Source organism: Salmo trutta, chromosome 1 (genome assembly GCF_901001165.1).
Source record: "Salmo trutta chromosome 1, fSalTru1.1, whole genome shotgun sequence".
In the NCBI taxonomy this organism is placed as follows: domain Eukaryota; kingdom Metazoa; phylum Chordata; class Actinopteri; order Salmoniformes; family Salmonidae; genus Salmo; species Salmo trutta.
The window spans coordinates 24,342,660-24,359,741 of NC_042957.1; the positions used below are offsets into that span (position 1 = coordinate 24,342,660).

The 17,082-nt window shown below is 41.0% G+C and overlaps 2 protein-coding genes and 1 long non-coding RNA gene across 3 annotated transcripts; 1 reads left to right on the forward strand and 2 right to left on the reverse strand.

Annotated features, from left to right (window-relative positions):
* Nucleotides 1-4,041: 4,041 nt before the first annotated feature.
* On the reverse strand, nucleotides 4,042-5,993 carry LOC115191821 (uncharacterized). Its single transcript, XR_003877773.1, has 3 exons — nucleotides 5,744-5,993; nucleotides 5,421-5,497; nucleotides 4,042-4,261 (listed from the first exon to the last, which is right to left on the reverse strand). It is a non-coding gene; the product is annotated as an uncharacterized LOC115191821 (long non-coding RNA).
* Nucleotides 5,994-6,128: 135 nt separating this feature from the next.
* On the forward strand, nucleotides 6,129-11,315 carry rmdn3 (regulator of microtubule dynamics 3). The gene is made up of 12 exons (XM_029749740.1): nucleotides 6,129-6,978; nucleotides 7,109-7,286; nucleotides 7,417-7,557; nucleotides 8,549-8,882; nucleotides 9,016-9,118; nucleotides 9,209-9,269; nucleotides 9,357-9,432; nucleotides 9,618-9,695; nucleotides 9,822-9,920; nucleotides 10,035-10,088; nucleotides 10,206-10,286; nucleotides 10,364-11,315. The coding sequence occupies exons 1-12, from the start codon at nucleotides 6,762-6,764 to the stop codon at nucleotides 10,448-10,450; spliced, it is 1,509 nt and encodes a 502-aa protein (XP_029605600.1). The 5' UTR covers nucleotides 6,129-6,761; the 3' UTR covers nucleotides 10,451-11,315.
* Nucleotides 11,316-11,602: 287 nt separating this feature from the next.
* LOC115191814 (DNA repair protein RAD51 homolog 1) lies at nucleotides 11,603-15,456 on the reverse strand. Its single transcript, XM_029749752.1, has 10 exons — nucleotides 15,276-15,456; nucleotides 14,606-14,725; nucleotides 14,294-14,431; nucleotides 14,052-14,169; nucleotides 13,842-13,933; nucleotides 13,596-13,690; nucleotides 13,280-13,393; nucleotides 12,790-12,919; nucleotides 12,476-12,597; nucleotides 11,603-12,310 (listed from the first exon to the last, which is right to left on the reverse strand). Exons 2-10 carry the CDS (start codon nucleotides 14,696-14,698, stop codon nucleotides 12,187-12,189), a joined length of 1,026 nt encoding a protein of 341 aa, XP_029605612.1. The 5' UTR covers nucleotides 14,699-14,725; nucleotides 15,276-15,456; the 3' UTR covers nucleotides 11,603-12,186.
* Between the last annotated feature and the right edge of the window lie 1,626 nt (nucleotides 15,457-17,082).

Genomic DNA, 17,082 nt, shown 5'->3' on the forward strand with positions numbered 1-17,082 from the left:
TTCAACTAAAAATAGACAATACAGTAGGCCTAGGGTTTCAAGCTATGACTTAGTCTGGCTTTAATTCCAGTTTGTCTACAAATTAATAATTGATATGTTGGATTCACGTCTCCAACTCAACCAAAAAAGAATAGGACTAAATCAAATAAAAGCTATTCTTTAACTTTGTTTTTTTGGTTGAGATGGAGAAGTGAATCCACAGGGAGCGTTCCACAGGGATGCTGGCCAATGCAATACTCCAATTCTTCCCAAGTTGGCTGGATTTCCTTTGGGTGGTGGACCATTCTTGATACACACGGGAAACTGTTGAGCATGAAAAATTCAGCAGCGTTGCAGTTCTTGACACAAACCAGTGCGCCTCGCACCTACTACCATAACCCCGTTCAAAGGCACTTAAATCTTTTGTCTTACCCATTCTTCCGCTGAAGGTTACACCCACAATCCATGTCTTAATTGTTTCAAGGCTTAAAAATCCTTCTTTAACCTGTCTCCTCCAATTCATCTACACTGATTGAAGTGGATTTAACAAGTGACATCAATAAGGAGTCATAGACTGACCAGGTGAAGGCTATTTCATGGAAAGAGTTCATAATGTTTGGTACACTCAGTGTAACTTTCTCCTTATGTAATCGTATAAAGCATGCATGTTCAAGATAGCATGCATAGGTCATCGCAGGTCTGTGGAGGTCTTAACAATTGCTGTAATAATTTGCGCAGTCTCTAACGACATTGATCATTTTCACCATGTACTTTTAATGTAATCTCAACTGCAATTCAGGCCATTTGGTTCTGCTATTAGATCAAGCACAGTGATAACATATGAATCTGTTGTATAAATAAACAAAATATCTGACATTGTATTCTCATTTGAACTTTGCTGTGCTTTTAAAAATGGTTGAAAACACAGTGATAGACATTTGGGTGACAACTAAACCAGAAATCTTACATTGTTTTTCCATTGGAATTTGGTTGTGCTTTTAGATGGTTGAAAGCATAGTGATAATCCATTGGAAATTCAACTAACTTTTGGCAATCTTTTGAGTGGATGAATACGGGTTGTAATCGCATTGATCAATTTCTCAACCAAATATTACCCAATTATCCACGTTGAAATGACGTGTTGTGCCCAGTGGACTAATTTATGCTGACAATCAGTCCCTATGGCACAGGTCCAACTGAAACTCACCTGGCCACGTGGAGGCATGGCGCCTGTCGTCTGTAAGAAGCCACCTCAGTTTGCACAATCCCTTCAGTATTGAAATGGAAAACAGAGACACAATGTTCAGCTTGCCATGATAGTCTTGAGGGTGAATGATCTAATAAATCTCTCACTAGAATGCCAAGTACGCTACAAACACTGACTCAGATTATCTTACAGTACATCATTGTATTGTGAAATAATTGTCTCATCTGTCTTTTTCTCCTTTTCTATGCCAACTTGTGGATTTGAGCATTATTATAGACTGTTATGCTTGTTTCTGAATCGTGCATTTGAAGGCACACAACATTTTGGTTTGTGCAGCAAATTATGAGTCTGGTCCTAGGGTTTTCCAGTCCATGACCAAGTGGAAAAAAGTACCCTTCAAATACTCAGAATTAATTGCATTACTAAATCACTAGCTGAACACCTTGATTTCTAAGAGAAAGTCGGCCTGTTATGTACACATGGTGCTGTTATGTACACATGGTGCTGTTATGTACACATGGTGCTGTTATGTACACATGGTGCTGTTATGTACACATGGTGCTGTTATGTACACATGGTGCTGTTATGTACACATGGTGCTGTTATGTACACATGGTGCGGGGACCTGCATTCCAGACCCGGTTTGCTTCTCACAATCATTAGATAACGATTTCTTGCATCAGGCTATTTCAGATTCCATAAGCATTTCCCCTCCGCAGCAGAAGGAAGATGACAAATGGTAAATGAATCTGAAGCTTGCGAAAAATGCAGAGCAATACGGGAGGCAGACACTCACTTTGCACACCTTAGACCTGTTGTAGCCAAATAAGGGATGTCACTCATCGGATAAGATCTCTATTTTACGTCTGTCAGTGAGAGAGCAAGAAAACAGACAATAATAAAACTTACTTTGGCAGTGAACCTTAAAGAAAGTCATAAGGGATGGAATTAACAGACAGAAACAGCAGGAACCTCCCCCTTCAACTCTGTGGCAGTTTCACGCGAAACTCGTAAAAATCTACTTATGCAAAATCTGTGTATAGAGCCTCGGGCCACTGGTACAAACCACTTTACACAATTCCCACTCATATGCAAGAGGAATAGAATAGATTGGAACATTGCAGTCAAAAATAATCAGCATATGATGAGAAAACATTAACACAAAAACTGGGGTACCTTTATTTTGTGATTTACTTATGTCTCAAAATACATGATACCAAATGTGCAACATAAAATTTGTCACACGCAACAATTTAGTGACAGACAGAGGACTGTATGTGCAATAGTGAATGTAGCTAGATCAAAGTTCAATTTGTTTGAATGTCTCGAAAGTATATTCATACCCCTTGACTTACACATTTTGTTATACAGCCTGAATTGAAATTATATATTTTTTCTCACCCATCTACACACACTACCCCATAGTGACAAAGTAAAAACATTTTTGCAAATGTATTGAAATACAGAAATCGCATTTACATACTGTAAGTATTCACACCCCTGCGTCAATACATAGTCACCATTGGCAGCGATTACAGCTGTGAGTCTTTCTGAGTAAGACTCTAAGAGCTTTGCACACCTGGATTGTTCAACATTTCCACATTCTTTTTTATTCTTCAAGCTCTGTCAAGTTGGTTGTTCATCATTGCTAGACAGCCGTTTTCATGTCTTGCCATAGATTTTCAAGCAGATTCAAGTCAAAACTAACTAGGCCACTCAGGAACATTCAATGTCTTCTTGGTAAGCACCTTATGTATATTTGGCCTTGTGTTTTAAGTTATTGTCCTGCTGAACGGTGAATTTGTTTCCAGTGTCAGTTGGAAAGCAGACCAACTTTTCTAGGATTTTGCCTGTGCTTAGCTCTATTCTGTTTCTTTTTAGCCTAAAACTCCTTAGTCCTTGTCAATGACAAGCATACCCATAACATGATACAGCCAACACTATGTTTGAAAATATGAAGAGTGGATCTCAGTGATGTGTTGTGTTGAATTTGCCCCAAACATAAGACTTTGTATTCAGGACAAAGTTAATTTCTTTGCCACATTTTTTGCAGTTTTACTTCAGTGCCTTATGACAAACAGCATGAACATTTTCATTTTTATCTGTACAGGCTACCTTCTTTTCATTCTGTCAAATAGGTTATAATTGTGGAGTAACTAAAATGTTGATCCATCGTCAGTTCTCTTATCATCACAGCCATTAAACTCTGTTTGAAAGTCACCATTGGTTTACTTCCTCTCCGGCAACTGAATTAGGAAGGACGCATGTATGTTTGTAGTGACTGGGGTAATTAATAACTTCATCATGCATAAAGGGATATTCAATGTACCCATCTACCAATAGGTGCCCTTCTTTGTGAAGCACTGGAAAACCTCCCTAGTCTATATGGTTGAATCTGTTTGAAATTCACAGCTCGACTGAGGGACCTTACAGAAAATTGTTATTGTGGGGTACAGAGATGAGGTAGTCAAACAGGGTGAGGCCAAGCAAATTATGCGAGTTAAGCAAACTTAAACTTATTTAGGCTTGCCATAACAAAGGGGTTGAATACTTGACTCAAGACATTTCAGCTTTTAATGTTAAGCTTTTTTATAAAAATGCCTAAAAACATAATTCCACTTTGACATTATGGGGTATTGTGTGTAGGCCAGTGACAAAATCCATTTTAAATTCAGGCTGTAATAAAATCTGGAAAAAGTCCAGCGGGGTGAATACTTTCTGAAGGCACTATAGTTACACTATGACATCAGTACGGTAGCCACGTCATATTTTATCATCAACAATAAAATGACACTGACATACATACATTAGAGAAAAAAAACATATCCTCACCAAAGTTAGCACTGACAATGGACACCCCTCCAATCAACAAACACCATTCTGACCGACTATGGTGAAAACACTCATGCCTTGTTGCAGTAGCGACACCCAGTGGTTTGTGTAATGACTGTCACATGGTGTGCTTGTGTACAGTAGATGCCACAACAGTGTTTGCCCCACACCTGTCATGGTCGCCCAGAGAAGCCCAGTTTCTCCAGAATCACCCAGGGAGGCTCATCCACATGGTACTCCCAACTGTAAATGCAATTATCTAGTTATTATTTGCCTTATTATGCATCATAATAAAAAGTTTGTACCTTGCAAATCCATGGCAGACTAAGGCTTTATAAACGAACAGTATGGTGTTTGGGTATTTGTTGTAAATTCATAAAGAAACAAAGTAACACTAGGGCATTTGCTTGCCCTATGAAGGCATGTTAATAAAACACTTGTTAGACTACACATTCTGTAGATTCTGAGCTACTTTTAAAAAGCAGCAAATTATTCAAATTCATCACAAGTTGTTTCCAAATGTCTTTCTGGCTCATAAGTAGTTTATTATGGATGGGTCTGAAAACTCACCACCAACCCTTGTTGGACCAGTCTCCTAAAGCACAGTGATAATGCAAGGTAAAATTACATTTCAAATGACCTCCCAAATGCAATTCGGCCTTTGGACTGATATTTTTCTCATTTGCTATGGCTATGACCAATTAGTTCTTGCACAAATTGCAGAAATGCCACAACACATGTTTACATTACATTGAGATAATTGTGTGGCTGTAGTTAAATAAAACACATTGTATCAGACATACATGTCACCAGTGGTGTAAAGTACTTAAGTAAAAATAGTTTAAAGTACTCCTTAAGTAGTTTTTTGGGGCATCTGTACTTTACTATAAATATATATGACAACTTTTACTTCACTACATTCCTAAATAAAAATAATCTACTTTTTAATCCACACATTTTACCTGACACCCCAAAGTTCTTGTTACATGTTGAACGCTTAGCAGGACAGGAAAATGGTGCAATTCTCACACTCAAGACAACACATGGTCATCCCTCACTAAACGCAAGTGGTGAACTCACTAAACGCAAATGCTTCTTTTGTAAATGATGTCTGAGTGCGCCCCTGGCTATCCATACATTTTAAAAACATGAAAAAGGTGCCGCCTTTGCTTAATAGAAGGAATTTGAGATGATTTATACTTTTACTACTTAAGTATATTTAGAACCAAATACTTTTACTCAAGTGGTATTTTACAAGGTGACTTACTTTTACTTGAGTAACTTTTGATTAAGGTAAGTATACATTTTACTCAAGTATGACAATTGGGTACTTTTTCCACCACTGCATGTCGCTCTCAACATATGCATAAATCAATGATGAAAATAGAAATAGGCTACTTACCAGGCAGAATAGTGTGCTGATGAGTATCTATGCATCCTTACAAAAACTTCCCAGATGTTGGACTTTTTGATGTCTCTCTGTGTGGATAAATAACACTCTGTGCTTCAGATGATGGAGCTAACTGGGTGAGTTGTTTGTGCACTGATTAAAATCAATGACAAGTCAACAGACACTATCTTTAATATCCTTTAAGGCTATGCTACAGTAAAATGACAGATTGTTTTAAACTCTGTCTGTAAACTTGTCATTCGGTGCTGAGGAAATATTACTGGAAAACCGAAAGACATTGAAAAACATGTTTTCCTAGATCCATTTTCACTCACCAAATTAGTTGAGGTCTCTCCAACCCTTTTGCTGGACAGCTAACCTCCTGTAGATTTTCACTCCATCTCCAGTTTCAATTAAACTAATTCTTATCAACTAGCTAATTTTTAGAATCAGGTGTGCTAGACTAGGGCTGGAGCAAAAACCACAGGACGGTAGCTCTCCAGCAATAGGGTTGGATTGCACTGGTCTAGTTCAATCAAATGTGCTACAAACAAATGTTACACTGGAAAAGTAGCCTAAATGATAAATACAAAAAATATAATTGACGGATGTTTGGTGATGATAATTTAAATAGCTGGGAAACAATTTTTGGTAGCATAATACATCTCCCAAAGACCTTTAGAAACGTTTATGGAAACATAGTTTCTCGACGGAATTATTCATATGTGACACGTTTCATGGACTCCAGCGTTTTTATCGTCCCCCTCGGCACAGAAACGCAAGCGAAAGTGGCGTGTTTTTAAGGTTACTGTTCTTACATTATACCGTTTAAACGTATCTTATCAGCAGGCGGAATAGAGTAGGTAGCTAGCTAAGATAATTTAAGGGCATTCTCCTGAAACGATTGCTATTCGTCACACTGTCAGTAGTACCACGATGCGAGCGTCTTGTTTTGACAGCTCGATCCGAGAGTGACGATATTAATCGTTCCTAACTAGCTAACATTGCTTGCTAGCAGATCTTTATTTTTTTTATAGCAAATGCTAAATATTTATTAACAAAGCTAGAGATGTCAGCTAGCTTGGCGTTATTGATTGCAAGATAGCTAGCTAACCTTAAAATTCTGCGTTTATTTCACTGTATCTATGCTAGTAAGCTAGCTAGCTGTCAGATCATTTCGAAAGCAAAAGTGGATAACGTTATCAATATCGCTACCATGAGGGTTTTCGAGACGGACAGAAAGTTATTGCCAGTTACACTATAAGTCATTTATCTAGCTAGCTAGCTGGACATTTATCAATAGACCAAGGAAATTATCAAACAAAATCTTATTTAGCTAAGTTATCAGTTGCTATGGTCCCAATTTGGCACAACATGAAGCCGTTAGGGAGAAATTGGATGATCGGACTGGGTGTAGGAGCCACCGCAGGTGTAAGCTTGATTACATTAATAATCTACAAAGAAATGAGTAGAAGAAGATCTCAAACATTATTACTCCAGACTAACCCCCCTGAGTACTTGATAGACAGCCCAGATGGAACACCCATTCAGATGGAGTCACTTGAACAAGGTAGGTGGTAAGCACTGCATGGCATAGCAGCAGAATCTGAGGCTATGTCCATTTGTGTGTGTGTAATGAGTACCCCCCCCCCCCCAACCTAGCTATATCTCTCCTGTCTCCGTTTGTCCCTCCACATAAGTGGTGGCCCAGCAGCAGGCCCTGGAGGTGGTGGTGCAGGGGCTGTCCCCTGAGCAGCAGGTGGAGCTGAGGAACCAACTGGATGAGGTGCTGACCTGTGTGTCTTCCCTCCGCTTCGAGGTGGCTGAGCTCAGGACTGGCCTGCAGGACATCGCCCAGCAGATTATCCAGGATGTCAAGTGAGTGGTGGTGGCCACATGGGTTCACCAAGTGGACACTGAATCTAGGATGTATCATGTTTCAGGTTTTTTGTTCAGTGTCTTTTGTTCAAGACATGTATGTTGAATGTCTCTTTGCTGCTCTGTGCAGGAAGGGTGTTGAGGATAGCCAGAGGGCACGCAGACGCCGCCACATCATCAGCCATCGGGAACGCACTGACTCCATGAGCTCCAGCTCCATCTATTTCTCTGCCAGTCAAGGCGTGTATGGTGGGGAGACCAGCGAGGGAGGGTAAGATCAGCATGGACTGCAATCACTGCATGGGATAGATAGCATTGTAAGAACATGAGCATAGGGCTAAAAGTCCAAGAGCCACCCACCAAAAAAGGCTTAAGAAAAGGCATTCTGTGACCCAGAAAACAACCTGTTTCAACATCATTACATATATAATTTTATGAATATGAACACTGTGTGGTTCAAACTTGTAAAAGTTGCACGTTAAATATTAAAGCAAAGGTACAATTTTGAAATCATAGTGCATTTTGGGTAATTTCCCCTAGCAGCAATGAGGTTGCCATGTTACACCTTGGTTGCAATTGTTACGCACATTTTGTTGTCCATGCTTGTAGAAAGCAAGGTATGTACCGGACCTGAGGAATCCGAAATAATACGAGATAAAAAGCTGTTGAAGCTGCTAAATTGATTTTTCTCAGATGCCAGAACAGGGTTTTATGTAGCTGTTGTGACCTTAAATGTTTTGTGAGCTGTATTATTTAGAAAACGTTGTGCTGTCTTTAGTTTGGCTAGCAGGCAAAACAATGATGTCCCTTATAGGCTAAATACACCTGCCAAAATGTCTTAGATTAACTGAGAACCACTGTATATGGTTAAAACATTTATTTGTTTTGGGGTTCAACTGGATCAGTAAAGGATCGGTAACGTGTTGCTTGAGCTTATGCAAGGATGAGCACTGATCTCACATGGTTCTGTGAGGCAATGTGCAACAAAAGTAACCAAGGTGAAACGTGGCAATGTCGGAACGTTGCTAGGGAAATTACACAAGATGCGCAATGATTTTGCGACAAAAAATCTTCACTTTTATTAAACATAACTAATGTGCAACTTTAGTTTTAAACAGTGTTCATATTCATAACATTACCTATGTAATGTTTTTGACATTTTGCAGTTTTGTTTCCTGGGTCACGGAACAACACCATTTTGGTGGGAGGCCCTTGGACTATACTTTTGTAGCGACCTTAACTGTCTGCCAATACTGTCTCAGGTACTCCACCGCCAACGCTGAGTCAGACTACACGGATCGGGACACGGATCGGGAGACCGACAAGGAGGCGGAAAGAGAGCCGGAGGAGGAATCCGATGAGGACAAGAGCTGTGCCACGACCGTCACTCTACGCCAGGAGGACTCCCAGGAGGAGGGAGAGGAACCACAGGAGGAAGACGAAGATGATGATGACGAAGAGGAGATGTTGGAGGTGATGGCTGAAGTGCCAAGTGGGGAGTTGGCATTACTCCTGGCCCAGAGTGATATCCTTCATACGGGTGACGCTAGGCTGAAGGCAGAGGGCTTCCATCTGCTCCTTGCCAACAAGCTACAGGTCAGCCCAAATGAAAGGAGCCTGAGAATGTGGATCTTTTGTGGCAAATTTTGTTTTCATGTTGCTGAAGTTCAAATATTTTTTGGTTCAGTCTAGCTACATCTGTCATATTTTTTTTTCTTTCTGATACCAGTATGGCGACAGCAGGGAGTTTCTATGGCGACTGGCCCGTGCCTACAGTGACATGTATGATTCTACCGAGGACAAGCAGGAGAAGAAGTCGTATGCAGAACAAGGTAAAGAAAACGTTTGATTTTGTAGTGAACTCTCACTTTAACATGCACTGTCAGATGGTTTGCTTTTGACCTTTGATCTATTCTCCACAGGTCGTGAAGAAGCAGAGTTTGCTCTAAAGAAGAATGGCCTGAATGCGGAATGTCACAAGTGGTGAGTCACTGAAAACTGTCAGATGTTGTGCTGACCCTTTACAAAATGGTAAGATATATATTTTTAATCTCTTTCAATACTCCACAGGTTTGCTGTTCTCACAGGCCTTACCTCCCAATACGAGACTATGCATAGCAAACTGAAAAGCAGTCACATTCTAAAGGTGTGTTTTTCTTACTCTATTCAGAATCCTATTGGAATAATGTCATCCAAGTCCTCCGTTCATAAAGTCTAATCTATATCAGAAAACAATTGTGAATGTCAAGATCTGCACTTTCCTAAAATGTTGTAAACGGTAAACAATGAAAGTGACTTTTGTATGCACTATTCACCCTTCCTTTTCGCTAGGAGCATTTAGACCGAGCGATTGCCCTTAGGGACGATGACCCACTGTGTTTCTACCTATTGGGGCGCTGGTGTTATGAGGTAAGCAGAACAAGCTTTTTATCCCAAATCCTTATCTTGGGACTTGACTTAAAAACAACAACCATACAACCAGTCCTATGCTAACTAAAACGTGCCGCCGTGTTCCCTATCCTTTTTCCTCTGTAGGTTTCCACTCTTGGTTGGCTGGAGAGGAAGGCGGCAGCTGCCTTGTATGACAAACCACCAACATCTACTCTCGACGACGCCCTTGGAAACTTCCTCAAGGTACTTAATCAGTTGCCCAAAGCCAAATCGACTGCTAGCCTCTATACAGAAGAAAAAAAATAATTGAAATGTTTTGTCAGTTTCATTTTTTTATTCCACCTTGTTTGATTTCAGGCAGAGGAGCTGAACCCAGGATTCTCCAAGACAGTGAGACTTTACATCGCCAAGGTATTGGAAATACAATTCTGTAGACAAGATCAATTAAACAGTGGATTTCTCCAGTTTGTAACTAGTGTAAAAGTTAACTTTTCTGATCCTCTGATTGTCCTCTTGGTTGATTTCTAGTGTCACAAGGAGCTGGGGAATGTGTCGGAGGCCAAAAACTGGGCCCTGTTGGCGTTGAAGATGCCTAGTGGCTCCAGTGAGGTAAGCAGACATTTCTTTGAGATGGAGACGAGCACACACTTTGCTAGGCAGCATTTACCTTTCTTTTCATTCTTTAGGAGGAGGATGGTGCTAAGTTGGAGGCAGAGCTGGGAGCCTTGATTGACAAAGCGACTGAGCTCTCTCTCGACGGTGGGGACAAATAGGGCAGGACACAGCAGTTGCCACTGGATGGCCATTGGCAAACTAGTCCGCTCATCACAGGCCACCCAATCAGCTGTGTACTAGAAACATCTACCGACAACTTTCCCTCTCAGTACGCCAAGTAGATATTCAACTTCCTATGTCACTGAATCGATATGGAGTGAGCTATTTATATTGCAGTCACATGACCACTCAATTGAAGTCAGTACCTTTTTCAGAATGATTTTTGCCTTTCACTTCCTCTTCACAAATTTACTTAATATGTTATGTTTTCAAAGCACTTTCATCTAACTGGTACTACTGTAATTTAGCATGTTTGTTTCTTGCTAGTGTTGTTGACCAAATGTGTGCATTGTGTGGAGAGTAACTTAGATCGGACTAATCCCCCTGTACAAACATCAGCCCTACCGTTGTTTAGATGGTGTTGTGATACAATGTTGACAACTTATCCTAAATGTAAAATCAAATTGGATCAAAACATGTCCTGAAAATCATTTGGCCTCACAGCTCATATAGATGGCATGATTATTATTTAAGATTTAGTGCATAATGTTTCAATGAACTAAGCATAAGCCCAGTCTTAAGTCCATGTAATAGCATTTTAGAAGAAGCATGGAACCTTAGGTTAACTACTTTATTTAATTCCAGAGTGTTATGCTGCCTTTGATTTGTTTGAGAAAATGTTTACCTTTGATTATTTATTTTTGTTTGTTAAAGATAACGTTTACTTGGCACTCATTGCATTTATATTCCTTCATTTGTTGGTTTCAAGAGGGCAAGTTATCGCTTAACATTCAAATACACATTCCTGTAAGTGAGATTGTGTTCGCAGTCAACTTACCTGGTAAAATAAAGTCCTTTAATGGATGTCATGTTGTAATCTTTCCCTGTGACAGTTGTGAAACTGGCCTGGTTTGAGAAGCTTTTTACTGTACTGATCCCGATACTATAGGAAGGATTTACTTGCAGTATATTCATGAGGACTTCAGTTAAATGCATTCATAAAATCAATCTTTGTTTATCTACTGTCATACGGTAAGCTGTCGCCAAAAAGGATCAACAATTCCTTGGTATTTGTTACTGGTCATTAGTACAATTGGGAAATGATAGTTGACAAATTAAGTCAACTCAAATAACTTCAGATGTAGACCAGAGACAGGGTATCCTAATGATCAAATGTTTTAATACAAAGCATCTTATACAGAAAGTATAGTTCTGTACTGGTATGTTTACTCACATCTGCTCTTAATAATAGAATAGATCTGATATACAGTGGGAATGTCAAATCCAAGCAATGGTTGTAATGAAGAACACTTGTAGAAAACCCAGACATCCTTGAAAAACCGAAGTCACAATAACACATTTGTTAAATAATAAGTTCATATCCTCCAGTGGAGTTAATACAAGAATTATCTTAAGTCTATTGTGTTGGTGAAAAAAAATGTCCACACATTTCTGTGAAGCTGAGCTCCCTCTGGTTCTCAAAGCTTCATAGGGCCATACAGATCTGTATACAGTGTTGGCCTAAGCATGTGCATCACCGAGTTCCTCAGGGCAATAGGCAACACTCCATGCAAAGTACCCATTATGGCCAGCATCTCCCATATTAGCCCTTACCTGAGGGAAGTGTACACAGCATAAAAGAGCTGCCATTGTGTAAGTCTACAGTGGCGGGTGAGGGGCATGGCCTCATGAAATACAGCCATGCTCTCACCCCCTGGCATGGTTCCAGCTGAGCTCAGTCCTTGGCATCACCCACCCCGTCTGCGTTGATGGCAAACATGGCTTCAGACTCAGGGAGGCAGGGCGAGTCATAGATTTTGCAGATCCTGGTCTCCCCACGGCCTTTCCTCAAGTACAGTCTAAAAACAAGCAGAGGTTTAGCTAAATTGCTCTAGAACACCAGGGGCTTAACAAGTGGTATGCTATATTAGAAACCATTAGAACATAACAGATGGGGAACAGAATGTAAAAAAAAAAAACGGATCCCAATTCTTTATTCTGCAAAGCCCAATGGAGCTACTCACCGTGTAGTTGACGCATGTGCCATGATGTTGCCCCCGATGGGTTTTTTAGGGTCTGCCGAGAACATAGCAGCACCGTCTACCTGGGCCACCACCTGATTGGTTATCACTACGGCAACACCAAACTGACAAGGCGAGAGAGACAAAGTTTAGCATTATGACCGTATTGTGAAGAGAGTTGTGCACACACATAATGGGCCCATAAAGTAGAGTTCAGAACATTACTGACAAATGTATTTTATTAGATCGTCACCAGAGTCATGGATAAGGAATTCAGCAAACAGACAAAGCCCCTGTAATTCTAACCCTGGCCTTACCTCATCTGCTAGCCTCAGCAGCATTCTCAGGAAACGTCCCAGGTGGCCTTGCCGTGCAGCGAGCTCTCCCCTCCCTGAGTAGTCTGTCCTGTAGAGGGCCATGGCACTGTCCACTATCAGCATGGCATACCTGAGAGAGAAGGGGCCATATGGTTAGAGACCTATAGCGTTGCAGACTGGGTGACCAGAGGGTAGTGGCCTTATTCTAGATCACTTCAATTCATGTCATAAACAATACTATCAATATGGAAGGAAAACAAGGAATGTGAGAAATAGAAAAACATTTGAAGGATCAGAACCCTCAGGAACAGGGTTAAGGGAGGGATAGAGAGATCGAGGGGAGGCAGGGATAGATCGAGGGGAGAGTATGGATAGAGGGGAGGATGGATGGATAGAGGGGGGAGGATGGATAGAGGGGATGGATGAGGGATGGGGGGGATGGATAGGGATAGGGGGGAAGGATGGATGGATAGAGGGGGGGTGGTCTGACCTAGACTCTGCCATCATGGCTGAGGCTTGGTAAAGCAGCTGGGTCTGGTGGTCTGTGTTAAAGGCCCTAGCGTAGGCTACGTTGTCCAGAACGTCACTCCCAACAAGTCCATACCTAATAAAAAAACAGAACATTCTAGTGTGGTACAGTTTTCTGAAGGAAGTACTGCATGTACTATGGTAACTCTCTGAACAGACATAAATTGATGTGTGTTATTCCTGTAGTGGAATAGTGTTCCTCCAAATTTCACTCTGTCAGTGTCATATAACCCAGTAGTTACTCCATTGTTATTGTGTTGGTCCATGAGAGAACTCACCTCTCTGCTACAGCCAGTAACCTCTCTGGTCTGAAAGTCCCCTCAGTGTCAATGTACATGGCTTTGCCCTCTCCACCACCCTGGTCAATGGGCAACTGAGTTGGGGGAAAACATTACAGAACAAGAACGCAAACAATGTCCTGAGAGTGCTATTGTCATAAGATGTCAGCAGATGTGATTGGGATGAGATAGGAGTATACAGCCAAGTCTACCTTTGTTAGTGCTAAATAATGTCATGGCAAGTACCTGACAGGTGACTGCAAGGGTGTGGCACAGTTGCGTCTTTCCTGTCCTGAACTCTCCAAACATCTCTGTGATGGAGCCCGTCTCTATCCCACCTGAGAGAGAGTGAGAAAGCCTTTCATACCCATGATAGTGACAAATAAAAATGGGCAAGTGGAAAAACAGAGTCATGACTAAGGTTCTAAGTAACTGGTAAAGAGACCCCATCCTCACCCTGTAACAGCTTGTCCAGCTCTTTGGACCCAGTGGAGATCTGGATGATTTCAGCTCGGCGTTGGTGGAACTCTGTTGCTGTGGTGAAGCCCATGGGCACTAGTTTGGCAGCTTCAGCCTGAAGGAGTTACCATAGAGGTATAGGAACATCATTCAGTCAATAGCAGGCCTAATATCAGCTGTGGGCAACCCAAAATGAGCAGAAAATAAAAACTCAGATTGGTAAATGAAGGTGACCTAACCAGGACTTTGTCTGCTTTGGCCTCACTGATCCCCTTGATGTTGAGCAGCTCCTTCTTGGGGGCATAGGCCACTGCCTCAATGGTGTGGAACCCCGCATCCTCCAGTTTCTTTAGGTCACTGGCACTGATGCCACATTGCTGTGTGGAGACATTGCAAATTACACTACCATCATGCATTTGACGTTTAGACATTTTAATATTGATCATCAGTTCTGCCTAGTACAGGGAATATCCTCAGTCAATATCAGCCAAACACACATCTAATACTGTACCCAGATAAATTAGTATGGGCATAAATGCTCCAACACCTACCTCAAGTCTGCTCAGTGGCTGTGGTCCAAAGCTCTCCTCCTCTACCTCTGCCTCTGCCTCTGCCTCTACCCTGGCCTCGCTTCTCATAGCCATCTTTTTTTATGGACAGGCGAGGTATGTCTGTTAAGTTCATAAAATAAGTTGTTTTCACAGAGGATGAAACGGAAAGGCATATAGTCGTTTCCTTCTGTGTTAGTTACTGAGGCGCACTCATATGCTATTAAACTTGATCAAGACAGGGTTGTTTCCTTGTTGGAATGGAATCCAAAATAATTCTAGTTAGCTAGTTTACACAACTGGAAATTGCAACTGACTTGCTAACTTAGTCAAGTTATTGATGACTTTTGCGCATCTTGTTATCACATAAAACTGTACTTGAACATATAAGACTTAACTAGACAGGTGTTGTAGTGATTATTATTATTTTTTACTAACGTTAAATACTGGACTTGAACAGTCTTTGAATATGACCGATATTGTGTTATGAAACGTAGCTAGCTTACGCTATTTGTTCAGCTCAGCCAACAATGAAATGGTCTATGACTTGGCTTACGTGTACTTCACTAACGCTAACTGAGTTATCCACATTTCGCTCAAAATAGTCGCTAGCTTATGTTAATTTAAAGTGATGAATAGGATGTCCGATGTTACAATAACAGCGTCCACTTACCACCAGTTTCTCTTGCTTTCCTTGAACAAAAATCTCCCGCTCGCAAAATCAACTTAGCTATTGAGCGTGCTACGTAAATACGCTGTCCTTTCACTCGAGGGCTGGGTTTTCACTAGTAACCACAGCCACAAAGTTGGTCAAAACAAAATTCGCTCTTTGGTATTAATTCAAGGTTAGGCATAAGGCTAGAAGTATGCGAGTATGGTTGGGGTTAAAATCAAATTTTAAAAAGAGAAACTGTAGAAATATGCAGGATTTATGACTTTGTGTCTGTGGTAACTAGTGACGACCAGAGCGCTGGGATTCTTCTTCATCTCTAATATAAAAGTGGTCCGCAAACAAACGTTAGAGGTGCATGCCGCCATCTACTGTACCCGGGTGTAAAGTCAATCACAGATCACAGATATTAGAATTGAAGTAACCAAACATTAAATGTCCAATGCAGCCTTTTTATGACAATATCAAATAATTTCTGGGTAACAATTAAGTGTGATTGTTTTTCAATTAAAATCGTCAAATAGAAACAAAAATAGCTTCTGCGCAAAGACGAATTTCTCAAAGAATTTTGCTAGGACTGTCTAGGAGTGGTCTGAGTGGGGAGGGGAAAACTGAAAACTAGCTGTTATTGGCAGAGAGGTTTGGAACTCTCTTTCTTATAGACCTATTAACTAATTTACCGCCTGGTAATATCACCAGGCAGGCCAACTCCATCCCACCAAAACAGGCTGAAATTTCAGGTGGTCCTTTCAAACAGCTCTTACACTAAAGGGGCATAATTGTCCTTTTCACAATTTGTCAGTATTATTCCAACCTCATTCTGTAGAAATATATATAAAACACAGGAAAATCACATTGTTGACTGCACTGGGCCTTTAAGAAAACCTAACCCTCCTACTCCTACCTGATCCTGCACTACTAAGAAAATAAAAAAGAGCCCTACTAACTTCTAACAAACCCTTCCAACCCCATCCAACCTCAATAACCCTACACATTAATCTTTCCCTCTCTTCCACATACAACAATACAATAGCACATGCTCCATAGTTTCATCAACCATATACACCGGCCGTACAGAAACCATTCACATGCTTGCCAACCAAATGTAATTACACATTTAATGTACAATGTCCTAGGCGCAACCGAGCAAACACCACCTCTTCCTTCCTAAACTGACCTTTGAATCTTGGTCCACCATCCTTTCTTTGGAGGGCATATAAATGCCGACGTTTGGCTCGGAGTCCCAACTCTTCTGCCACACAAAATGGCTCTGATCTTACATTTGGCCTCACCTCTACCCAGTGGAGCACGGATATCAATTTTAACTTGTGTTAAAGCCCTTTTGGCTATATATTTTAGCAACAAGATATAAGATAAACAGAGTAGCAGCAGCTTGTATGTGAGTGAGTGTGCTTGTGTGTAAAGTCAGTATAAATGTATGTGCATATTATGTGTGAATGAGAAGATGATGGAGTGTGAGTGTGTAGGACCCTGTGACTGTGCATAGAGACAGTTCAAAAATAAAGATACAAGGTTAACTCAAATAGTCCATGTAGCTATTTTGTTAGCTATTAAGCAGTGGTGTTTGGGGTTAGAAGCTATTCAAAAGCCTGTTGGTGTCAGACTTGATGCACCGGTACCTCTTGCCGTGCGGAAGCAGAGAGAATAGTCTATGGCTTTAACGATTTTCCGGGCCTTTCCTTCCACCCTGCCTGATATACACTATACACAAAAAGGTATGTGGACGCCCCTTCAAATGAGTGGATTCTGCTATTTCAGCCACACCCGTTGCTGACAGGTATATAAAATC

What these genes read in the sequence shown, in the direction of transcription:
- rmdn3 (XM_029749740.1), top strand. Translation starts at nt 6,762, where the DNA reads ATGGTCCCAATTTGGCACAACATGAAGCCGTTAGGGAGAAATTGGATG. An exon ending in GATGGAGTCACTTGAACAAG is followed by an intron (nt 6,979 to 7,108) that starts GTAGGTGGTAAG and finishes CCTCCACATAAG; the next exon opens with TGGTGGCCCAGCAGCAGGCC. An exon ending in GGGGAGACCAGCGAGGGAGG is followed by an intron (nt 7,558 to 8,548) that starts GTAAGATCAGCA and finishes ATACTGTCTCAG; the next exon opens with GTACTCCACCGCCAACGCTG.
- LOC115191814 (XM_029749752.1), bottom strand. Translation starts at nt 14,698, where the DNA reads ATGGCTATGAGAAGCGAGGCCAGGGTAGAGGCAGAGGCAGAGGCAGAG. An exon ending in TTACTGGCTGTAGCAGAGAG is followed by an intron (nt 13,394 to 13,595) that starts GTGAGTTCTCTC and finishes TTTTTTTATTAG; the next exon opens with GTATGGACTTGTTGGGAGTG. An exon ending in GCCATGATGGCAGAGTCTAG is followed by an intron (nt 12,920 to 13,279) that starts GTCAGACCACCC and finishes CTTCTCTCTCAG; the next exon opens with GTATGCCATGCTGATAGTGG.